The sequence below is a fragment of the Pygocentrus nattereri genome, chromosome 24 (assembly GCF_015220715.1).
Source record: "Pygocentrus nattereri isolate fPygNat1 chromosome 24, fPygNat1.pri, whole genome shotgun sequence".
Classification (NCBI taxonomy): domain Eukaryota; kingdom Metazoa; phylum Chordata; class Actinopteri; order Characiformes; family Serrasalmidae; genus Pygocentrus; species Pygocentrus nattereri.
This window is the reverse complement of record NC_051234.1, coordinates 8,586,133-8,611,416: the sequence shown is the minus strand read 5'-3', so window position 1 is coordinate 8,611,416 and position 25,284 is coordinate 8,586,133. Positions and strand designations below refer to the sequence as shown.

General features: G+C 39.9%; 1 protein-coding gene across 2 annotated transcripts in view; it reads right to left on the bottom strand.

The window, feature by feature from the left end:
* The window catches only part of LOC108426368 (mannosyl-oligosaccharide 1,2-alpha-mannosidase IA), a 323,337-nt gene that overhangs the window by 145,051 nt on the left and 153,002 nt on the right, over positions 1-25,284 (bottom strand). For both annotated transcript variants that reach the window (XM_017695791.2, XM_017695792.2), the window contains exon 2: positions 18,292-18,388. In XM_017695791.2, coding sequence (XP_017551280.1) covers positions 18,292-18,388 — 97 coding nt within the window. The remainder of the gene's footprint in view (positions 1-18,291; positions 18,389-25,284) is intronic.

The window sequence follows — 25,284 nt, the reverse complement described above, 5'->3', positions numbered from 1 at the left end:
ATGGACCTCCACTTATGTGCTAATGGAGGTAATAATGTTCAAGAACAAGACTTCAATAACCCCAATATATGTTCCTTAAAATAACATACTACAGTCAATAAAATATCTATAGTTGTCGTCATGGCAACGTCTGGATCCTGTAAAGAAATCCCTGCCACTGTAAAAACATCTGTTTCTACAATCAACCATTTCACTCAATTGCCCAGAAATTTTGGGAAATGAGTGGAGTTCCCCTTTACAATTAGAAACGGCCTGTTCTAGCAGTTAGAGTAGAAATGCTCTGACCACTGTATTCCTCTGACCACTTATTCCTCTCTCCTGGAGGTGCAGCAAAAGAATGAAGGCATCTCTTCATCCTGTTCTGGCAGAAAGTGATTCTGACAGCCACAGTACTCCTCGCTCTCTAACTGCCCACTCCACATGCATTCAGGGCCAAAATATAGGGCCTTCATTTCACATACAATAACATCGAGCTGTCTGCCTGCACAGAGAGCCTGTCTGAGGCAATAAAGCCTGAAAACCCCACTTACGCAAACATACAGCAATCTGGAGAGAGAATAGAGAACGGATACCGCACCTCTGCCAGCCTGTGTCACTCGGGCAGAAACACCAAACAGCCGCACTGCATTATAAACTAGAGCCAGTACGCAGAACATACAGTAGAACACTTACACTGGATTAAACTCAGCAGCTCATCTGAGCTCAGTATGAACCACAGCAACAGAGTTCTTTTTAAAATCACTATCAAGGTTCGTCTAAGTCAGGGGTCTTCAATTAAAATTCAATAAGGTCCAGTCAAAGAAAATTCCCTCAAGCAAATGTCCGGAGCATCATGTCTAACTTGCATTATGATTCAGTGCCATGTACTGTTTACTGAGTAGCAGAAATAGCCTAGTAGGTATATCAGCATCTTATACAGTCAACAACTGATTGTCAAATCAAATAAAGTACAATTCAGTGATATTTCATTAACATTTATTGTTAGTTTCCTCTTTTTAGAGCACATCATGTAAAATAATCTGGCTCACTTTCTTCTCTGACTGCTGTTTCTCTCCTCGTCCCTCCCCTGTGTGTGTATCACTTACTCGAGTCTCAGTGTTCATCCTAATGCACAGATCTGATTGGCTAAGTAGCATCATGTGTGATTTTTACAACGCATGCAATTGGTCTGTGAGTCTCCCGGGCCGCTAAAGCACTCGTAAAGACTAGAAAAGCTAGTCCGATTAAAACAGGAGCATCCCGATGAAATTACATAATTCTCCATAGTCTATATCGGTTATAGGCCCAGGTCTGCACAGGATAGCATCTGGGTCTGGACTCGGACTGCAGTCCGCCTATTAGTGACCTCTGCTCTATGATGCTGGTCAGCAATAACTTACAGTAGTAAGCATGTGTGTCCATATTAATGAACAGAGCTGAAGAAGATTCAGAAATGACTGAGAAATTTCCAGAATTAAGATCTAATAAATTTATTAAAGAATAACATTCTAGAAACTTTGAAATCCACAATAAATGTATAATATATTTAATATCCATGTATTTAATATGAGATTTTAATAGAATAAAATGCTAATAAAGTTCTAATAAATTCCATAACTAGAATAAAGCTCTAATAAAATTAATATTCAGAATAAAGGCTTAATAAAATTTATATCCAGAATATATTTCTAATAAAATTAATATCTAGACTAAAGTTCTAGTAAATTTAATATCCACAATTAAGTTTTAATACAATTTACTTCCATAATAAAGTTAGAATGGCATTGTAATACATTTCTTATCCATAATGAAGTGCTAATAAATGAATGTCAACAATTAAGTTCTAATATATATGGTATCTAAATTCAAGAGCTTAAAAATAATATCCAGAATAAAACGATGATTAATTTAATATGCAGAATGAAATTCTACTACATTTAATATCCTGAATGTAGTTCTAATAAACCAAATATCTGGAATGAAATTATAATATTAATATCCAGAATGAAGTTCTAATAAAATTAATACCAATAATAAAATGAGGATAAAATTAATATATGCAATGGGCAAAATAATAAGATAAAAAAATTTATAAGCAGGATGAAGTTTTAATAAAATGACCACTGAGAATGAAATTATTACATAATTAATATCTACAATAAAGTTCTAATAAAATGAATACAAAACTCAAGAAGATTTTAAAATGAAATAAATATGCACTATAATTAATCCAAGCTGAGTATAACTGCAGGTATAGCTGCTAACATGCTGGAATAAAGGCCTCACACAGAAGACCGTCCTGCTGCTCTGAAACACATCAAACAGTGAGGAGGTCACAGCCTGAACTCCATTGTCCCTCCATCCTCAGAGAGGGCGGTTTAAAGCTCAGTCCTCTGAAAGCTGCTCATTAACGCCTGCATGTGGCCTCAGGCTGCTCTGAAACACTGAACATGTGTCCTTTCCCTTTCAATTAGCCCTGCATTAATGTGGAAAATGCAGTGCGCATCTCTCTCTGCCCTGACTCTACTGTACCACTGATGCTGCATAACATCTTCTGACCAACCAAGAGGACTAATGTCGGTTATTAACAGCAATAACAAACATGTCATAGTTTTATGGGGGTCATTCTACATTTGCAGTGGGAATTCAGGTGGATACATTCTAAAATAAAAATAAAACGTTATGTTTCATCCCAAAACTAAACAAATCTTAAAACGTCCAATAACATCTCCTTTTATCATATGTGCAAAACATATTTTACAGTCACTGGTGTTGTATGAATACGGTGACTGGTTAAAACTGAGGATTTTGTTGGTCAGGTGACCTTGTGCAACTACTTAAAATCAGTAATAAAAATTATATTTGATATTATTTTGATAAAATTTCTCAATTTCCTGGCCATTAAAGCTCATAACACTGGTGACACATAGAAGTCATCTGCTGCCTGATAAACAAAATTATTAATAAATTAATTAACCTTAGTGAGCCAGTGTGACTCGCCTTCTCATGACTTGAGATGCTTTCTCTCTGATGAGCCTCGACCCAAAGAAGCAGTTTAATAGAGTTAAAATGTAATATAAGAGTCCTGATAACTCCCAATTTTTAAAATAAAATACATATTTTTAAATGTATAATGTTTTTGAGCTAGAAACACAAACCTTTATAAGATCATAGGACCTATATTTGATTAGGTCGCTTGCTCTGTTATAAGCGATTTGACATACAGTTTTCATAAAATGATAATTTATAGAGAATGAAAGATGGAATGTTCGGGACATTCAAACTAACTGACAAAAGTGATGTCACAATGCACATCTTTCCCACAGACTCACTATTCTAGCCTAATGCACAGCAATATTAGCACAAATAATGAACTTAAGGTGACACTTAAGATGAAATTGCATTTAGGTTAGCACTGAATTTAAGGTGGCACTGAATTTAAGGTGGAACTGCATTTAGAGTGGCAGCGAATTCAAGTTATCAGTAAATTTAAGGTAGCACTGAATTTAAGATGGTAGGGAATTTAAGGTGGAAGAGAGTTTAAGGTAGTAGTGAATCTAAAGTGGTAGTAAATTTAAGCCATGATTACATTTAACATTTATAAACATTTTAGTAACATTTTAACAACCATCTTCCACCATTTCAACGTTTGAACACAATTAGCTGGCTTTTTCGAGCCAATTTAAAATTTGTTTACAAACTTTCTTTCTAGATTAACTAAGTTAAAGATTACAGTACAGCAAGACAACTATAGTAACCCTTGATTTCTCCTCAAAGGTGCCATACATAACTTTAAGACTTAAAGAGTAGTAACAGAATAGCTCTCATGGAAAGCCGTCTGCATGACTCCTCGCCAAGTTATGTCCCATAATACTTTGTCACAGTGGCAGGTGGGTCACTGTGGGGGTCAATAAATCGGGGTTAAACTGAGGCCTAAGCAAACGTTTCCTTTATTTCGCACGTCTTGCGCTGGATAAAGGTTGACTGTGCCGACACATCCATCCTCTCCACTGCTCCCCATGGGGTACTTAAGGAGACACATGTGGGAGGAGAGTGACATTCATCTCCACGGAAACGAGGGATGAGGTGACAACCTGCTGTTTAACCTGACCCTCTGCTTCCATCTAAGACTCCGCCCCCTGTTTCCAGCACTGCATTACATACAGCTTAAAGGGGAAGTCCACTAGGTTTCCAAAATGTCTTCATTATTAAATGATGAATACTAATACACTGGATACTGATGTGCTTTCACAGCTGGAGCATTTAGACTTGAAACAAGAGCCACTAACTAGCCATACAAAAGACATGAGAATAATGTAGAGACAGCCTTTCATGTGTGTGTACTCAATATAATCATAGACAAACCAGCTGATAGTGATTCAGTGATTCAGTGACTCTCTCCTTTCTCTTCTTTCCCCATGTAAACAGGTTTTATCTCTGCAATCACCTGCACTGCCCAACGCCCTCAATCTGGAGTTAGAGATTATTCACTCATCCAATCACATTCAATCATTTAATCCCTTATTTGCATATTTGCTCATTAACCCATTCACTTGTTAACTTTGTGAACTTGTTAATTAATTCACTTGTTAACTTATTCACCTGTTAACTCATTCACTCGCTCATTAATTAATTTACTTATTTGTTAACTTATTCACTTACTCGGAAAACCCATTTACTTGCACAATAATCCATTTGTTGTCTCATTAACTAATTAATTTACTCATTAGCTCATTTGTTTGTTCATTAACTCATTCACTTACTCATTAACTCACTAATTTACTTATTACCCCAGTCACTCATTAACACACAAACTTTTATTCATTTATTCACACTAACATTTATTCATGACCTGTCATTAAATGACATTCACTCGCTCATACGTACATTCAGTCAGTTATTCACCCTCATTAACTCACAAATTCACTCCTTAACTCGCTCATTAACTCAGAATTACTCATACAACTCGCAAATTACAACTCGCACATTCTTCATTCATTCACCCTTACTCATTAACTCAATCATTAGCTCAATATTCATTCATTACCTGACTCCTTTACTCACTCATTCCTTTATTAACTTGTTTACTCATGCATTAAAATAGATTCATTTATTAAATTACATTCACTCAGTCATCACCTCATATTCATTCACTCGCTCACTCAGTCACTCAGTCACTCAGACACTCAGTCACTCACTCACTCAGACACTCACTCCCTCTGTTCAGTAATTGAGTTGCCTGTTCAGTGGTCAGTTCCATTAGTGTCCATACCTGCAGCAGTCTGCTGGAGCTGTGTGTGTGTGTGTGTGTATGTGGGGTATAACACACTGTGAAAATACACTGTTGCTGCCTCACTATCACTTTCACATCAAAGGCTGGACACATCTGAGCAGTTTTTGTCCATTAAAGGAAAAATGTCTCTAGTGAAAAACTCTAGTCTCTTTGCACTTTTCACCAGTGAGCACTTCAGCAAGAAAAAGGCTTCTGGGCCCATTTTCAGCCAGGCTTTTCAAAAAGCAGGTGCTTCAGAGAAGCTTTTCGTGAGGCTTACGCCACATACAACCATCTGAGTTACCATCAGACTGTAAAAACTACACACACTGCAGATTCATACTGGATTAAAATCACTCCACAATTATTACCGTCAGACTGTAAAACTCCACACGCTGCAGATTCATACTGGATTAAAATCTCTCCACAATTATTACCGTCAGACTGTAAAACTAAACACTGCAGATTCATACTGGATTAAAATCACTCCACAATTATTACCGTCAGACTGTAAAACTACACACACTGCAGATTCATACTGGATTCAAATCTATACACAATTATTACTGTCAGACTGTAAAACGAGACACAATGCAGATTCTTACTGGATTTAAAACACACTAAAAACACTGAAAATGTTTGATTAGTTTCTGTGTCCGCTTTATATGGTTCCAGCATTCCTTCCTGCTGCCTGAAGGACGTGAAGTTTCTCAGATTCATTTATCCTCTCCCCTTCAGTGACACGGGAAACTTTCAAGGACACAACAAAGAGAGAAAATGCTCAGTGAAAAAAGTTCCCCTCACAGTTTCTCCGCCAGAACCGAGCAGAAGCAGCAAGGCTGGACGGGTTTAGAGGTTTGATGGGCCGGAGTTGATGTTTCCCTTTGGAAGCGCTTGGCTCGTGCTGCTATTTACCTCATTTATAAACCTGAGCAGCAGCACAGCACTGCTCTTTCTGACAAATGGGTTGCAGTCTGAGTTGCTGAACACTGTGTATCCTGAGGAAAGAAATAAAAAAAGACTGAAGAACAACTTCTTTCAGCTGAAACCCCAGTAAACAGATTCATAGCCTCATCAAGATCAGCTACAGACGCTGTTCTAGCCTTTCCAGCTCCCAGCTAGAATGAAGCACTACCTGTACAGCTGTTTTGTTGTTAACTGTTACATTGGCTTTTGTGATCACAGAAGTGTGCAATAGCCCTATAACCAATCACAGTGTTTGTTTAAGGTGTACCCACAACCAGGTGTAGCGTAAATATCTTAACCAATCACTTGCCACATGAGCTTTCATGGGTGTTTTAAATGAATAAAGTTATTCACAGTCCAAAATAAGGCAGCTCAATCATTACCTGGTATATTGCACAGGGCCTTTCTGTCGCAACGCTTAGCAATATAACTGCAATATGGTGTGTCATTCACTTGATAAAGCCCTCGGTCAGTGGTTACAACCAAAATGTTAAGAAGAGAAATTTTGTCTTTTCAACAAAAACCAAACCACCTTGGGAGCCACAAAATTTAATGTCCATTTTACCATCTTGGCTGTAAATATGCCTCAGTATGTGCTAATGTATTAACACAGGCTAAAACTATAATATAAATGAAAATACAGACTTACTTTGCTCTGCTTTAAGCTTTAGCTCAGCTATAGCCATGTTTCTCACATCTCCAGCAGGAAACTTTTCTACAAGAAGTAGAAGTTTCTTGTAAAATGTCTTTCAACATTCAGCTTTTAACGAGGCTGAAATCGCTTCTCATTCGCCAGCTTCTTGTTATAATTTTCCCGTTCAACCTTCAATGGTGAAGCAGTTACATTCTTGTGGCTCAGGCACCATTTAAGGTGGAATGGGAAAATTAAAACTAGAAGCTGAAGAACGAGAATCTTGCAACTTTTATTTAGACAGTTTCTAGCTGCAGATTTAACGTATCAGACAACCAAAGCAAATAAGTTAATTTGTCTCCAAATTATCAATGTTCATCTTAAATCGTTCCCTTTGCTTTTTCTTTAGCAACTAGCTAGGCGAGATTGTTGTCTGTGTTGCTATGGAGACCAACAGCCTGTGCGCCAACCTTCAGGGTTAATGGGTGAATTAGCAGCTCTACATTAACTCCAGTGTTTAAGACAATCTAATGTTAAACTGTTGAACGATCAGCAGAGCTTTATTTTACTGTAAGGGAGGACTATTTTATTTTTACCTACAAATCTGATTATGCTGTAGAGCCAAAACAAGGCAGTAAAAGAGCCACATGTTGCTGACCCCTGACCTACGTATTTTTAAGCAAGTCTTCTGGATGACAATGTATCTCAGAAAGAGCAACAGCACAACAGAAAAAAAATATTCTATATTATTATACAATATTACACTGCTGTAGGCTGAATCGGTGGGGATAAACTGCTATAGCTGAATGGGTGGAGCTATATTACTGTAGCTGAATGGGTGGGGCTTAACTACTATAGCAGAATGAATGGAGCTAATTTGCTGTAGCTGAATGGGTGGGGCTTAACTACTATAGCAGAATGGATGGAGCTAATTTGCTGTGGCTGAATGGGTGGGGCTAAAATGCTGTGGGCTGAATGGGCGGGGCTGCAGCATAGTGTCGAGGCTACATGTATCTACATCGATCTCACTGGAGACTGCTCAGTTTTCCGTGATACAGGCCCTTTAAGCAGAGCTCTTTATCTATAAGCCCTCTGTTTCCAAGCCTACAGTGAGGATTTTTCCACCTATCAGAACTGTAATAAGACTCTCTCCATCTCTCTCTCTCCACTCTGGTGCAGTGTTTATGTGTCACACATGGCCTCGTCTGCTCCAGCTATAATGGGCAGTAATGGACTGAAACAACTCAGCCTCAGTCAACCTGGCATTCGTGTAGAGAGAGAGAGAGAGAGAGAGAGAGACATGGACAGACAGAGAGTATTATGAATTGAGTATTGATTATTATCATTACTACCATTATTATGTCTATATATAGGAGCTGAAATAGAGGACCCAGCCCTCTGAGCACTCTGTCCAGGAGCTCAAACAGAGGACCCATCCCTCTAAGCACTATGTCCAGGAGCTTAAATAGAGGACCCAGCCCTCTAAGTGCTCTGTCCAGGAACTCAAATAGAGGATCCAACCCTCTAAGTGCTCTGTCCAGGAACTCAAATAGAGGATCCAGCGCTCTGTCCAGGAGCTTAAATAGAGGACATAGCCCTCTAAGCGCTCTGTCCCGGAACTCAAATATAGGACACAGTCCTCTAAGTGCTCTGTCCAGGAACTCAAATAGAGGACCCAGCGCTCTGTCCAGGAGCTTAAATAGAGGACATAGCCCTCTAAGCGCTCTGTCCCGGAACTCAAATATAGGACACAGTCCTCTAAGTGCTCTGTCCAGGAACTCAAATTGAGGACCCAGCACTCTGTCCAGGAGCTGAAATAGAGGACCTAGCCCTCTAAGTGCTCTGTCCAGGAACTCAAATAGAGGACCCAGTCCTCTGAGTGTTCTGTCCAGAAGCTGAAATAGAGGACCCAGCCTTCTGAGTGCTCTGTCCAGGAATGGAAATAGAGGACCTAGGCTTCTGAGTGCTCTGTCCAGGAATTGAAATAGAGGACCCAGCCCTTTGAGCACTCTGTCCAGGAGCTCAAATAGAGGACCTAGCCCTCTGAGTGCTTTGGCAAGGAGCTCATATAGAGGACCCATGCCTCTGAGTGCTCTGTCCAAGAGCTCAAATAGAGGACCCAGCCCTCTGAGTACTCTGTCCAAGAGCTCAAATAGAGGACCCAGCCCTCTGAGTACTCTGTCCAAGAGCTCAAATAGAGGACCCAGCGCACTTGACAGTCAGAAAATGCATGGAAAACAGTACCAGGATTATAAGAGAAAATGCAAAGTGGTTGAAGAGCAGAGTTAAATTATGACAAAAAACATTTGTGAAGCATCCTCCACTGGAGGTCTGCTAAACCTTTGGGCAGGGGGCTTTTGTCCAGGAGCCTCCATGAAAACCACAGAACCTCAGGGACAGAGGGGTGGGCTCTCTCTTTGGAGTCACATCTCTCCTTCAGCTCATGGAAATGAAAAGATTTAAGACAGCTCTTGTACAATGTCTTTTTTTACCAGCTGTTGAGAAGAGAGAGAGAGACAGAGAGAAAAAAGAGAAAGAGAGAGTAAGAGGCAGAGAGAATATGAAAGTATAGTAATTTGAGGAAAAGAAACCTTGACAGAAAGAAGAATAGAATAACTGTGTTTTGCCTGTTCACACTTTCTCACACACACTCAAACAACCACATACACACCTGCACATACTCTCTCTCTCTCTCACACACACACACACACACACGTGCACACACACACACGCACACACACACGCACACACACACACACACACACACACACACACACACACACACACACACACACACACACACTGCTGGATAGAAGCCCTTCAGTCTTCATCCGTATGCAGCTCAGTGGCTCCAGATCTCCTCCTTGCTGCTCTGTTGCTGCAGGGTTTCCCCGGCAGGGCTTCACAGACCTCTGGGGTATTTTTAAACAAGGAATCTCAACTAAAGTGAAGAGTTCAGGACCAACTTTAACTCAGCTTGAAAACACTGTGAGGCTGCGAGAAAATTTGGACTTTTAATCTTATGGGTTGTATGTAAAGTTGTATAGGTTATTACAATGTTTGGTTTAACATTTAACCCCAGGACTCACTAGCAGGCCCAAAGTATTATTACACACTCCTGTAACCCAAGAACAGCTTAACCAGTTTGCACTGAAGTCCCTGTAGTAACTGATTAATAAGCCTTAGTGTGTTAACAGCCTGGGGTTGTAAGGGGTTAAATAATGATTGATTGATTGATTGATTTAGAAATTGAACGATTTGAGCAAATCAATTTCTGTGGTCTCTTAGGCAATTGTTAGGTGGTTGATGTGGTCCTTCAGATGGTTGCTAGGGTGTTACTAGGCAGTTGTTAGGTGGCTGGTAAATTGTTGCTAGGGTATTGCTAGGTGGCAGCTATGCTATTTTAGGTGGTTGCTAGGGTGATGCTAAGCGGTTGTTATGGTGTTGAAAGTGGTTTCTGTTACTAGGTGGTTACTCTGTTATCCCAGGTGGTTGCTAAAGTAATTAGAAAGTCAGAGGTAATCATAATAAAATACCCCATTTATAATAATAAAATGCCCCATAATAATAATAATAATCTCTCATGTGTAGTATATAAGTATATTGTGGGGGCAGTCGTGGGCTGGAGGTTAGGGAACCAGCCTCGTGACCGGAAGGTCGCCGGTTCGATCCCCAGAGCCGACAGCACATGACTGAGGTGTCCTTGAGCAAGACACCTAACCCCCAACTGCTCCCCGGGCGCTGCGGATCGGGCTGCCCACCGCTCCGGGCAAGTGTGCTCACTGCCCCCTAGTGTGTATGTGGTGTTGCACTTCACGGATGGGTTAAATGCGGAGGTGAAATTTCCCCATCATGGGACTAATAAGGGTCACTTAATCTTAATATATATATATATATATATCTAAGTACCTACATATAACATTAATAATAATATATAACACTTTTCTAACCCGCTTGTCCTTCTGGGTCATGGGGGGAGCTGGACTCTATCCCAGTGGTCATTGGGAAGATGGCAGAATACACCCTGAACAGGTTGCCAGTCCATCACAGCGTATATTATATATTATATATCTTTTTTCCCTCAATTTGTATTATGTATATGTAAGTAGGTATATGTAATAATAACATGAAACCTGATCATTTCTATTTCTATATTTCTAAACTTTTCAGAGTTTTTAAAATATCACAAATCGTTTGATTAAAATAGTTTGATTATGAAGACAGGCAGATCACATGGCCTTTTACTTCAAAAAGGACAGAAACAGTGTGTTCAACTCGTTCCGCAATGTGTGTAGAGTTTTTACGGCAACAGATGTGATCACAACTGTCTGTTCTTCAGCAAACCACCTACAAAAGAAACGAGCTAACATCTAACTTTCTCTCTCTCATCATCCATTCACTCACAATAGAGGCACCGCTCATTCCCGAGAAAGTAGAACATCATCAGCCCTATTCGTCTCCAGGCTCCACCGCAGGGCACCGCGCACCTCCTAACAGCCCAACACAGCTTTGATCCTTCATACCGGATTATTTTTTAATCTGGAGATGGAACAATAGAGCTTTTTCTTTTCCGATAGCGACACTGTTAATTCAATACTTGTATCACAATATTAGACATCACAGATATCTCAGGTGATAAGATAAGCAGTTTTAATTTTCTATGAATTATTTCTTATATAGTCTTATATCACTGAATATTGGTCAAAGAATGTTGGAGATGGAGCTGCCAGGTAGAAGGAGAAGAGGTAGACCTCAGAGAAGGTTTATGGATGTAGTGAAGGTGGACATGGAGATGGTTGGTGTGAAAGTAGAGGAGGCAATGGATAGGGCAAGATGGAGGCAGATGATCCACTGTGGCGACCCCTAAAGGGAGCAGCCGAAAGAAGAATAAGAAGAAGAAGTCTTATATCACTGAAACAAGTGGAGAAATTCTTTGGAAAGTGTAGATTATAAACTTTTGATCTCTACCGCATTTGTGTTTGTAAGAGAAAAAGTTATGCTTTACATTTTTTTCCACATTAAAAACAAAAAAACAGTCAGAAGACCTCAGACTCAGATCTATGGATTCAGACTGTAAATCAGATTTAAATGCAGTACATACTTAAGTATATTATTTCATAGTTAAATTTGAAAACTAAAGCAAAATTAAATAACTTCCACTTTGGGGATTTGTGCCCTGCACCCGTCCCCCATTCGGTGGGATGACATAGCGTCGTAGCTGTTTGCTGACTGGTTCTATTATAAGTCAGTATTGTGCCACAGCGTCCTGCTGCGTTATTTCATTTAAAACCCACCATTCAATAAATGTCAAAGCTTCAATCTAACACCACTTTCTAAATATTAAATGGTGCTGATAACCAGAAGCAAGTGACTGTTAAGCGTTAGCATAGCTACCATGCTGTTAGTACTGCTCACCACAGAACAGATTTGATTCTAACTAACAAAAGCTTCACTGACACAAACTTAAGATGATAATGACTCAAATCTGAGGCAGCGAAGTCGAGTGTCTGATGTCAGAGAGGCAGAAAGCTGAAATTAAACCTGTTCTCTGGTGTCTGGAGCTGGAGCCTCCTAGCTACGCTAATGCTAGGCAGCTCCTCTCTCCTTTGCTAACTTAGCATAGAGATCCAAACACCCCAGTGTAGGTTTTATTCGACTAACTGGTGCTTTGATATCACAAGTATAGATGATAAAAACTTATAACAGCGAGAGCACAGTCGACTGATCAGTGTTGGAAAGCCAAAATCAGACCTGTTCTGTTAGTGCTTTAAGCTGTAGCCTGCTAGGCTAAGCTAGCATGAGTGCACAGTGCCTCACACTGCAGTGCAGGCTCAGTTCCAGCAAACTACTGCTCAAAAACTCCCATTTAGAGGATAAAGACTCGTATCTGAGAGCTCAAATTCGAATGACTGGTGTTGAAGTGACAGTAAGATAAATAGACTTGTTCTGTGGTGCTTTGAGCTGTGCCTTGCTGGGTGACGCTAATGCTAATGTAGCTAATTATCTGGCTACGGGTGAAATTCACTGCAGTACAGGCTGTTTCAGTGACTGAGGCTCAAATATCCCGTTTAGAGGATAAAGAAGATGACGGCACAGCGAGAGACTGGAGCTGGAGAAATGGACAGAATCAAACGTGTTTTGTGGTTTGTGTAGCTATTAGCCTGTTTGTATAGTTTTCTTCAATAATTCCTGGTTCTGATTTAGCAGCACAACAGATGGAAACAGAAACTGTAACTGGTCTCACGAGTCCAGACCAGCGTGGAACGACCCAGTTAGCTACGAGAGGCTAATCAGTCAAAGCTGGTCTACGCTCACTGGCCACTTTATCAGAAACACCTAGCTTGTCCACTCAGCTAGGCTGAGAGTGGTCCAACATCCAAAAATATCCACCAAGAGCAGCTCTGTGGTCAGACACAGGCCTTGAGGGGGCTGACAAACTTCATCAGCAGATGATCTATGGGCTGTAACCGAACACCAGTGAGGTGAGAGGTGTTTCTGATAAAGTGGCCACTCTAGTGTTATAGAGAGTATCTTTTCTGGGGCAGATGAAGCTTTTAATATAAAGAGCCCATGAAAACTTAAAACTGCATTAAACATTTATCACACTTTCACATTTCATCACCTCCTCGCTGCTGTTGGACGTGTCTCAGTGGTCAGAACTCACAGGCCCAGAGTTTTCTTCAGTGGAAGATGAAAATCACTCTTCTAAATGAAATAATGGCTAACAGGAGTTAACCCATTCACGCCCAATGACTGACAGTGGATTAATAAGGACAAATATCACAGAGCTGGTACTGACTATTCTAATGTGATGTTTTATCACATCCAGCAGTAACAATTTTAATAACAATCAGACAATCTGATCTGGATTTTACATTTTTGAGAAGAGAAGAGAAAAGAAGAGAAGAGTACAGTAGAGAAGAGTAGTGTAGAGCAGAGAAGAGAAGAGACGAGAAGAGTACAGAAGAGAAGAGTACAGTAGTGTAGAGCAGAGAAGAGAAGAGAGGACAAGAGAAGAGTACAGAAGAGAAGAGTACAGTAGAGAAGAGCAATGTAGAGCAGAGAAGAGAAGAGAGGACAAGAGAAGAGAAGAGTACAGAAGAGAAGAGAAGAGAGGACAAGAGAAGAGGAGAGTACAGAAGAGAAGAGTACAGAAGAGAAGAGAAGAGTACAGAAGAGAAGAGTACAGTAGAGAAGAGTAGTGTAGAGCAGAGAAGAGAAGAGTACAGTAGAGAAGAGTAGTGTAGAGCAGAGAAGAGAAGAGAGGACAAGAGAAGAATACAGAAGAGAAGAGTACAGTAGAGAAGAGCAATGTAGAGCAGAGAAGAGAAGAGAGGACAAGAGAAGAGTATAGAAGAGAAGAGTACAGTAGAGAAGAGCAATGTAGAGCAGAGAAGAGAAGAGAGGACAAGAGAAGAGTATAGAAGAGAAGAGTACAGTAGAGAAGAGCAATGTAGAGCAGAGAAGAGAAGAGAGGACAAGAGAAGAGAAGAGTACAGAACAGAAGAGTACAGTAGAGAAGAGAAGAGAGGACAAGAGAAGAGTACAGAAGAGAAGAGTACAGTAGAGAAGAGTAGTGTAGAGCAGAGAAGAGAAGAGTACAGTAGAGAAGAGTAGTGTAGAGTAGAGAAGAGTACAGTAGAGAAGAGTAGTGTAGAGCAGAGAAGAGTACAGAAGAGAAGAGTAGTGTAGAGTAGTGTAGAGTATAGAAGAGAAGAGTACAGTAGAGAAGAGTAGTGTAGAGCAGAGAAGAGAAGAGTACAGAAGAGAAGAGTACAGTAGAGAAGAGTAGTGTAGAGCAGAGAAGAGAAGAGAGGAGAAGAGAAGAGCCAAAGGAAAGAGTTAAGACAGACAGAGGAATAGAGTGAGAGAAAGGAAGTAGAGAAGTGAGATGTGGATCTCTGCGAATACTGACATGTTTCCAATAAGCAGACTAAGCTAAACTAATCTAAACATAGCCTGGTGCTAATCTCACACCATTTGTGTTTACTTACGGGATTAAATTAAAGAACAACATTCAATTATACACACACACACACACACACACACACACACACACACACACACACACACACACACACACCCGGCTCAGACACGGCAAAACATGGCCGGACTCTGCGTGCCTGTTTCAGTGGACAGACCATTCCAGGAGCTGAATCTGGAAGAGCATTTTTTCCAGCAGTGAAAGGTAAATCCATCACAAATGACTAATAACCTCTCACAGACTGTATTAATACTATTAATACCTGGAAAAAAATGATCACCACTCATTACTTTCTCTAAAACCTAAATCAAAATTCATCTCAGCACTTTATTTACAAAGAAATAGCCAATCACCGTAAACACCATTTAAAGCTCTGGTCACTATCCCTGCCTTTCGACAGGACACGGTTATTCTGACTTTAAAAGGGCAAGTCCTTTTTTTTTTTTTTAAATCACTGACATGAGCCAGAATTGTTCACAGTGGTTTTGATAGGAACCTGACATCCACCTCTAAAAGCTCCCTCATAGGAAGTTATCACATGAAATGGTTATGAATCCACTGTCTAAAGTCTGAGACACTGTTTTAGTTTTGAGAAGATTTTCACCTAAAACAAGTTTAAAATTTATACATGGCGGAATGATACATGCAGGGTGCTATGAGGCAAAATAGTCCCCAAAGAAAATGTATTATTTACCGATTTATCATGATTTCACCATCTTCAACATTCCATATAAAACTCTGAAGCCTCGTGTAGGTTCACTGGTGGTTTTGGATAGTAAATAAAATGTCTATATCTGTGTTGTAGTCATGGTGACATCTGGTTCCTATCACAACCACTGTAAAGACGTCTGAACCATTTCACACCAAACCACTCTGAATCACTCTGTTTACACCTCACACACTAAATTACACAGAAATTTTAAAAAGTCAGTGGCGTTCCCATCGAAAATCAGCTTCAAACATTGTTATAGAAAGTGCTACTTAAACAGAATGATGGAGAAACGAGTTGAGTTGTGGCTGAAACGCTGGAGATATGGAATACTGAGGCTGAGGCCTTTAAGGCATTCACATTCGCTTTTCAGCTCTCCACACTGAGAGCTCTAAATGCCTGGAGGGCTGAAAAGGGGATGGTCAGCTTTCAATTAATTTGAAAATAAGCAGAAATGTGTCAAAAAAAACGGACACGGGGATGTGTCACGCGCTTCTACAATGTGTGTGTCTCTCCAGCAGCCTTTTAAATGGCACTAAGTGACACTGAAAAAAACCTGTCAGGAAAATCTGTCAGATGGAACAAACCGCTTCCCGCAAACGAGTGACATTAATCTGGACGAAAGCGCACAGGCCCTCGGCTGGTGTCTCACCGCCTCTCTGTGGATCTCTCAGGCTAAAACCTAAAGTTATCACACAGTAAGAACCATCTACTGCCAGTAAAGACAGAACAGCTGACCAGTAGCTCTCTTTTCCAGTGTCTGACCATGGAAAGAAATAATTAATCTTTTAAACTCCTTGGAACCACCGGTGGTGTAGCGCTGTCGCCTCACAGGAGGAGGGCCTGGGTTCGATTCCCCGGCCGGGCGACCAGGGTTAATTGACCCGAGGTGTGAGTGTAAGTGACTGTCTGTGTCTGTCTGTCTGCCCTGCGATGGACTGGCGACCTGTCCAGGGTGTATCCTGACTTCCGCCCGAAGACTGCTGGGATAGGCTCCAGCACCCCCCCGCGACCCTGACGGAGAAGCGGCTTAGAAAATGGATGGATGGATGGAAGGAACCACCGGTGGCTCCAAAATGCACTTTGTCATATTCTTCATAACTTTCTTCTTTCCAGTCAAACAGATGGGTGATGCAATTTTAAACCTTTATAAGATTTTTTTCTACTGAAAGTTGAACCATTTTTCCACAAATCTGGGCTATAAGCAGATGGCTTCTTCTGTGATCTGCTCTGTAAAAATGATTTTTATAAAATAATACAAATAGTATCTAAGAATTTTGGCTTTTAGCAGTAAATTGTAAGCATATAGTGATATGTGTAGATCATAAAACACACGTTCTTTAAAATTGAGGGGAGCTTTTACAAAAAATAAAAATAAAAATTACATTTATTTCGTGCAGTTACTGAATAATTTTCCTTATGATTTGGTCATGAAAATTCAGATGGACAAACCAAAATATACTCTGGGGGAATAAGAGGTTAAAGAAGATTTCTAGAAGGAATACTAGGAATTTGCATAAAATTTGTGCACATGCTTTCCTTTAAAATCAAAGACCATCTGGCATGAAAACCTTGTCACATAGTAATTTTAAGGAGTTAAATATTATAATTAATGTTGTTATTAGCTGGTATCAGTTTATATGGTTAAAAATGAACCCCTAAAAGCTCAGGACATGGATACAAGGAAACAAGTATACGAGTCCTCACTTCTATTCCTCACGATCACTTAAAAATAATGCATGGTTTTCCGTAGGAACGCAGTTACTGAGGAATAAGCTGCTGAACATAGCAAGCCTTGTTTGATGAGGCCTCAGTTAGCTTTTGTGCATGAAAAACAGCAGTGCTGATATAAAAAGTAAGAAAATGTCTTACCTCTGATATACAAGAGAGGAAAAAATGCACTTCTTAACTTTAACCCTTTAAAATTCCAGGCTTATTACATACTTACATACAGACTTATTATTCAGTAACTACATAGACTTCAATGCAAACTGTCTGGCATTTATGGGCGAAATAAGATTTCATTCCAAAAAACGGGAAAAAATTTATGATTTTTTATAAAACAGTATCTTGTGATCTAAAACTGTATTAAGCAAGAGAGACGCTGGAGGACTTTCACCTAAAATGAGTTCATGAAGCAAGTCTTGTTATAAAAATGATAACAGGACATCAGAGCCATAATTAATCTTTTAGTACTTTTACTTTTAAGTACATTTGAAGGCAAATACTTTTGTACTTTTACTCAAGTGGAGGTCTAAAGGGAGGAACTTCTACTTTTACTGGAGTAATATTTCACCTCCGGTATCTCTACATTAACTCAAATACATGATTTGTGTACTTTGTCCACCACTGGTCATTCACATGTTAAATACATTCACACTTCGAGCTTGAGAAATGTGTCAAGTTGCTTCACTAAATGTAACATATCGGCAAAAGTTGTCTAAAATGTTTCACTTTCACTTTTAACTCCTGGTTAAGGTAGTGACAGAAGTGACAGAAAATGGTAATAAAAACGTAATAAAAACCACACCGACACTGTTTATCACTCACAAGTGTGCGACTATTGCTGTGATTAGTTTTCTCTCAAAACAGCTCAGCAACCAACGCTACTGAGATTTCTAGGACCTTAGCATTCACAAAAAAGTGCAAGGAGCATGTGAATATACAAGAGAGTCACCATAAACCCTCAACCTGTAAATACCACCCAGCCAACCTGAGAGAAACCCAGCACAATCCAGTCTATTACTCACCAAACATAGTGCCGATATGTCCATTTCTGGTCAGCGGCCGGAGCTCGTTCTTGCCCCAGGCGTATTGCTTGTAGTTATCCCAGGCAAACTTCATCATCTGCAGAAAAAAGAGGATGACAGATACATGGTTAAAATCCATCTGGAACTACTACACAAGAACACGGTCCATGGAGCTGCAATTAGTCTGTGTTCTTCGGACGAACTGACTCAAACCGACAGCAGGTACAGCAAACACTGCCTCTGCCTTATGGCGAAACACCATGTCCATGTCCTTCATATACTGACAGGAGAAAGCTGGCAATCAGCCGTGTGAATTTTTTATTGCTCTTTGGGAACATAGGGCCCTAGAAATGTAGGACCCTAGAAAAATACACAGGGAACACAAGACCCTAGGGACACAGGATGAACATAGGAAGATAGGCCCTGGGAACACAGGAACCAAGGATCACATGACCTTTGGAATATATGACTCTTGAAACATAGACCCTGGGTACATAGCATCCGGGGAAGATAAGTCCCTAGTAACATAGGGCCCTGCATACATAGGACTCTAGAAACATAGGGCTCTAGGAAAATACTTCTTGGGTGCATAGGGCCCTGGGAAAACAGGGCCAGAGGAACACAGGGTCCTGGGAACATAGGACCCTGGGAATATAGGGCCTTAGGAACAAAGGCCCTGTGAATGTATGGCCCTGGGAACACAGGGCTCTAGGAACATAGACGCTAAGTACTTGGTCCCCAAGAAGATAGGCCCCGGAAACACAGGCCCTAAGAACATAGGCCCCTAGGAACTATACAATCAACCTTTAGACAACAAACATCCCTTAGGATCCACTACATTTGGGCTAAGGGGGTAAAAGTATGTAGATTTTTTTTTTTTTTGGCCAATCTGTCGGTGTCTTTAAAACAGTGTGAAGGTCCAGCTGTGGCCCCTTCCTGTCAAACTGAGGCAGCTCATGTACAGTAGATTCCACAAACACGACACACATGCAAATCATAAGGCGGGCAGAAAAGAGATGGAAAAGAAGGGGGAGGAGAGAGTGATACAGCAAAAGAGAGGATTTAATCATTTCTCATTTTTCCAGTGACACAAACATTCAGGCGTCGCCTGTTTCCGCCAGCAGCCAAACGCTGATATAATTAGCTGCTCTGTTACAGCACCAACACGACTCATCATTAATCAAAATACATGAATTCATGAATACACTGACAGCGCACATAAAATGACTTACTACAGAAAACGCTCTCTCATAACAAACACAAGCCAAGAGCAGAGATTTGTTGATCCATCATTTTGTTTTTTGTCTTCTTAAAATTCAAAACAGAATGTAAACAAAATACAACAACAGGCAGAAAAGCACAATACTTTGTTTGCAAGCAGTGCAGTCTTAAAAAAGACGGTCCTTTAAGGGTTTTTAGTAAGGACAATGGTTCTATATAGAACCATGAACACTCAGATGAGTACACACACACACACACACACACACACACATATATATATATATATATATATATATATATATACATTTACAAAATAATTACAATTTAAATCATTATATATTTTTTAGGCTACAACATTAGCTTTGACAGCTAGTAATGCTAAAAGCTAAAGCCAGTGAACTCTATGTTAAGCCTATCAATTGGATGCGTATCTTTATGACAATTAAAACTAAGGAAAAGTCCAAATGTATCTCAGGATAAGGCACTGTCTGACGTTTACATTCTTCCAAAACTTCCCTTCAACCTTAGGGAACCGGAAAGTTTTTCAACGTGGCAGCTGGGATCCTCCTGAGGCTAAACCTGGGAGTGCCTCTCTTTGTGAATCGAGCCCAGTGTTAGTGTCAGTGCTATAGTGATAGAGTGATCCTGGCTCTGCTTTCACTAAAGGCTCACAGTAGGAGCCTATAAGTTCGTCGGGAAACTCTCAACAGTGAGTAAATATGGAGAAATCTGATGGTGGCGCTACTTTTCGGCAAAAAGAAGGGCAGGAAGTGGCCGGATAGGCCTGAGGCGCCGAGCAGCTTGGTGACGGTGTTGTTATGGAGAAGAGCTGATGGGCTTTTTCCTCTGAGGAAGAAAGACAGAGTCTTATATTACAGACGCTTCGGGTTTCGGTTTAATTCATTCCGAGAAATGCGTCTTTCTAGAAAGCCAGCCAAGAGCTCCTCCCTGGGGGGTCTGGAGAAAAATAAAAGGGATTTAAAGAGAAAAAAAAACACTCTAAATAAACGCTGGGCTTTTTGTTATTGTTTGAACCTCGGTGTCCAGTTTATCTGTGCTGAGCAGAAATGCAGCTGATAAGCGTGAAGGAACTGGTGGAGATACATGATGCCTAAATACCTTTATCACGGGGGTCCTTAAACCAAGCACAGCGCATACATACAGATGGTCTAACACTGCTGGCTATAGGGGGCAGCTTTTATAAGAAAGCTGCTAATTAACAACATAGTGTACAGATAGTTAACGTCCCTTCGTATGGAAGCCGGTTTCCACAGGATAGAAGAGAAAAAACAGTGTAATTGTTTTTTTTTCTTCTGTTTCTGGGAGCAGTGTGTCCATATTGTGACTTATGCCAAAAGTAGTGACCTTTTGTACTGACATTTTTACTTAACAGAGTTGCATGCCAACGTTTCGTCACCCCTGGTCAAATTACATATATTGCTGTTGGAAATAAAGTGGAAATAAAGTGAAAAGAAGTAAACAAAACCTCTGCAGCAACTATTTCAAACATATTTCTACAAGAGTTTTTACAATCAGATTGTATACAAGATTATATTCCAATTACAGCTTAAGCCTGTGGTGTTTATATTCTCACTCTACTCAACAATCTGATGGAAAATCTCCATTGACATGATCACTACAAGTAATCAGATACAAAATGACGTGCATGTGTAGAGAACCACTTAGCGTAGATGTTACCATGACAACCAGCATCACGTGAGTCCAGTCAGAGTGAGATGAGCAGCAGTGAGCAGTGCTTGTGCTTTTAATGACTTTAAAATGATGTCAGACTCAGGAAAATGTCCTTCACCCGTCCTTATTAAAGAAGGCAGAGAGGATTATTATATTATTATAATATTATTATATTAACAGATTATTTACAGGATTACCCACCTCATTCAGTTGGACAGAAATTGCAATTGTATGAATGAGGACTGGTGTTCTTAACTCTAATATATGTTAATATAAAAACAATTTATTCTGGAGCATTACTATTGGTCCATTTATCATTGAATTGGTCACAAAATATATAGAATATTTTTGATATGACAGAAACAATATGCAAAACTATTCAGCAATACATAGCATAAAAACACATTATTTTACACAGACCTTTATGAAATATACACACGTATTTAGCAGAAACCCCTCTCTTGCGGTGCCACCTTGCTGGTATACAGTTAGAGACTTTGTGTTAGTCACCGTCTGGTTTCTGACCACAGAGCTGCTCTAGTCTTGAATGTTTTTGGGTGGTTTTCCAAGTTCAACCTGACGTGTAAAAAACCCAGCAACACTGTTGCATCTGATGCATTCATACCAGCACCATACATACTACCACGTCAGTGTCACTGCTGTGCGGAGAACGGAGCACCACCCAAATAATGTCTGGACAACAGCAGTCCAGTGGTCAGAAGATAAATAGTTCTGCAACAAATTGACTACAGTCTCTGATCTTTTATCTCCAAAATGCCAACTTTACAGGAGGAGAAAAAAAAACGACTTTTTGTTTAATGGAAATTACTTGTAAGTCAATGGAACCAGAATTTTTTCCAAGTCAAATTTACAAACAATGTAAAGGGCGACAGGCATTTTCAAATTATGTCAAAAACTGGAAAATGACAAAAATGGAGATACAAGATATTCTTCCAACAGCAGAGATATGCTGGTGCTATAAGTAAACGTGTTATTATGTAGATCTGTATGGAATTCTATGACACTAAACTAATACCAATTCACAAAAACATGCAGCAAAACAGAGCTTAAACAGCAGAAGGCAAATCCCCAGCAGAGCTACATGATTTCTCCCTGTAGAATTGAACTGAGCTTAAAAGCACAGAGGCTTTGTTCTGATTCTCTGAGGGTCAGAAAACACAAGATTCTCTAATCGCCAACACTCTGATCAATAGCCGCAGGTCATGCTACTCTAAATTAGCCTTTCCCAAGCTGTGGGTCCACAGGAACGGCGATAAACACCCCAATCTGGCCAGGGCTGAGCAATATATCGTTTGTTAACCATCATCACGTTCTACATTAAGGGCTGTGATGCCAAACAACTTTTCACACTTGAGATGAGTTTCTGTAGATGTTTGGAAGAATCACATAATCCAAAAGCTACTTCAGGTCATGTGTTATTGATTTTACAGTTGTTTCCATGGTTACAAAATACAACATCGCTGCTATTGGGAAAAAAAAAAACTCGTATCTCCATTTATGCCAGTTTTCAGTTTTTCTTCAGAATGTGCTGTAGATGGTTCCATATAGAACCGTATTAAAATGCATTCCATATAGCACCAAAAAGAGCGTGAAGCTTGTAACAATAGAGAATTATTTTGGGTACTATATAGAACAATTTTCAGAAAGGTTCCATACAGAACCATCTACAGCACGTTCTCCAGCAATCTGAAGAAACTGTTGGGTTCTTTGAGTGTTACATAAAACCCTTTTCTTTACTAAAGAACCCTTGAAGAACCATCTTTTCAAGAGCGTATGTGAGCCCACAAGAGCAAGATCAGCCTACTTGGACAGTTGGTCCCGTGTGTTTAAATACAGTCTTATATAGTAATTGCAATACACATTTATACGTGAATAAAGAGGTTTATGGTAATTGTGATATACAGCCAAACAATCACAAAACAGAATTTCATAACCCTGTAGGCATGACATGGTTTGGATCGAATCCTGGAGAAACAGAGAGCGGTTCTTCTAGCCTGGTCATAAATCAAACCGGCAAGAGAGATTATGAAGGATCAGGGCAACAGCGAGGCTCCAGATGCCTGAGTGAGGGAGAAAACCCAGGAGAAACAGGAGAATTCCTCAGAGAGTGCGCACACGTATACACACAGCACAACTTCATTACGATCTCTAAATAAAACGTGGGGGGTGGGGGGCTCCAACGCTGCTGATCTTGTCAGAGACCACCAAATACCAAAACATTGCGGGCGGTTTTCCCTTAATGAGAGAACACGCTCTCAAATCTGACTCTTTGATGAATCACTCCTCACCATTTGTCTTTTTTCGAAAGCGGCCACTGAAATCTGTTCCCTGCCACGTCAGCACCGATGACATGCCAACGGGGCTGTGAGGAAAAGAACAGCTTATACGGAAATCAGGCGTAAACAAACAAATAAATAAATAATTGGGCCAAATATCGACCAATTGGAAACGTATTGTGTTCCTAGTGTGCTACATGGGTTCCCTAGAGGAGATGAAAAGCCTCCACTGAGCCATTAGCAGCCTGGCATGGTGCTCCGGCCTTTTATCGCAGCATGGAGCCTTCTGGTGGGGGCGAGAAGCCTGATCCATCCCCCCTCCACGTACATACAATACACAGCGTGGGCTAGTGCCAGTCAACGTCTTATCACTATATATTTCTCCACATCCTTCCTATCGCCAAAAAATGAATATTAATCATATGCATTTCCTAACTTTCTTCATAATTTATTTCACGAGTCATTCAGCTCAGCTTAATGTGATCATTGTAGATTGCACAGTTTCTTCACAGTGGTGGTGATGGGAACCACAGGTCGCCATGACTACAACACAAATATAGCCATTTTATTTACTATCTAGCATCACCAGTGAACCTACACGTGTCTTTATATGGAATGTTGATGAGGGTAAAGAGGGTAAAGGGTGGAAGAGCTTTAGAGGTGGACATCTGATTCACCACCACCACTGTAATATGCAAAAAAAGCTGTATAGAAAACAATGAAATATATGAAAGAAGTATTTTTCTGTAACTTATAAAATATACTGCCTCTCTGATCACAAAACCTTCAAAACGGTTAACGTTTGTGTTCTTAACTTCAGCATCTCGATGTTGTCAGAAGAAAACCTTGGTTTTTTCCAAAATGGTAACTTTACAGAAGAAGGAAAAAATAAAAAATACTCAACTTTTAATGTACGTCAATGGAACCAGACTTTTTCTGAGTAATTTTGCGTCATTTCTAAGGCCCATTCATCACAAATTTTACGAACAATGTAAAGAGCACCAGACACTTTCGAATGATGTAAAAATCGGAAAAATCTGAAGATACAAGGTTTTGTTCCAACAGGAGTGATTAATTAGTAATTAGGAGTGATTATTAAGTAATGTTGGACCTTTCCTATGGATCCATTTATTACAAATGAATTTTTACAATGTAAACTGCAGTTGGCATTTTCAAATGGCGAATTAAAAATGAAACGAATGGCTTGCTAACCGTCTAGGTTTATGTGCCGCTGTGAGTGAATGGCTAGACTTGTTCTCCCTTCCCATCTAGACAGTAAAAGGCTCAGAGCACCACCTAGTGTCCAAGATTAGCAGTTGTTCAAAGCTGACATTGTTGCTGTTAATCCAGGATTAAGTAACAACACACAGCATTTTTTTTTTCAAAAATATCTGAAACAGACTATGTATATGTGTATATGTGTGTATATGTATGGGTTGGTATGTGTGTGGTGGTTGGGTGGGTTGGGATGGGTGTAGGTGGAGAATAAAAGAGGCAGTATATTAATGTTTACTGATTGTCATATATATATATATATATATATATATATATATATATATATATATATATATGTGTGTGTGTGTGTGTGTGTGTGTGTGTGTGTGTGTGTGTGTATAATGTGTCACCATGCTGTACGAGTGGGAACAAGATAATTAAATTGTGGCCATGACTTAATGACTTAATGGCCACACATTATTGTATTTATATGGGTTGTCACCAGTTACTGTACTGAAGTCACAAATTAACATATTGTGTCCTTGAACTACGAGAAAATTATTAAATA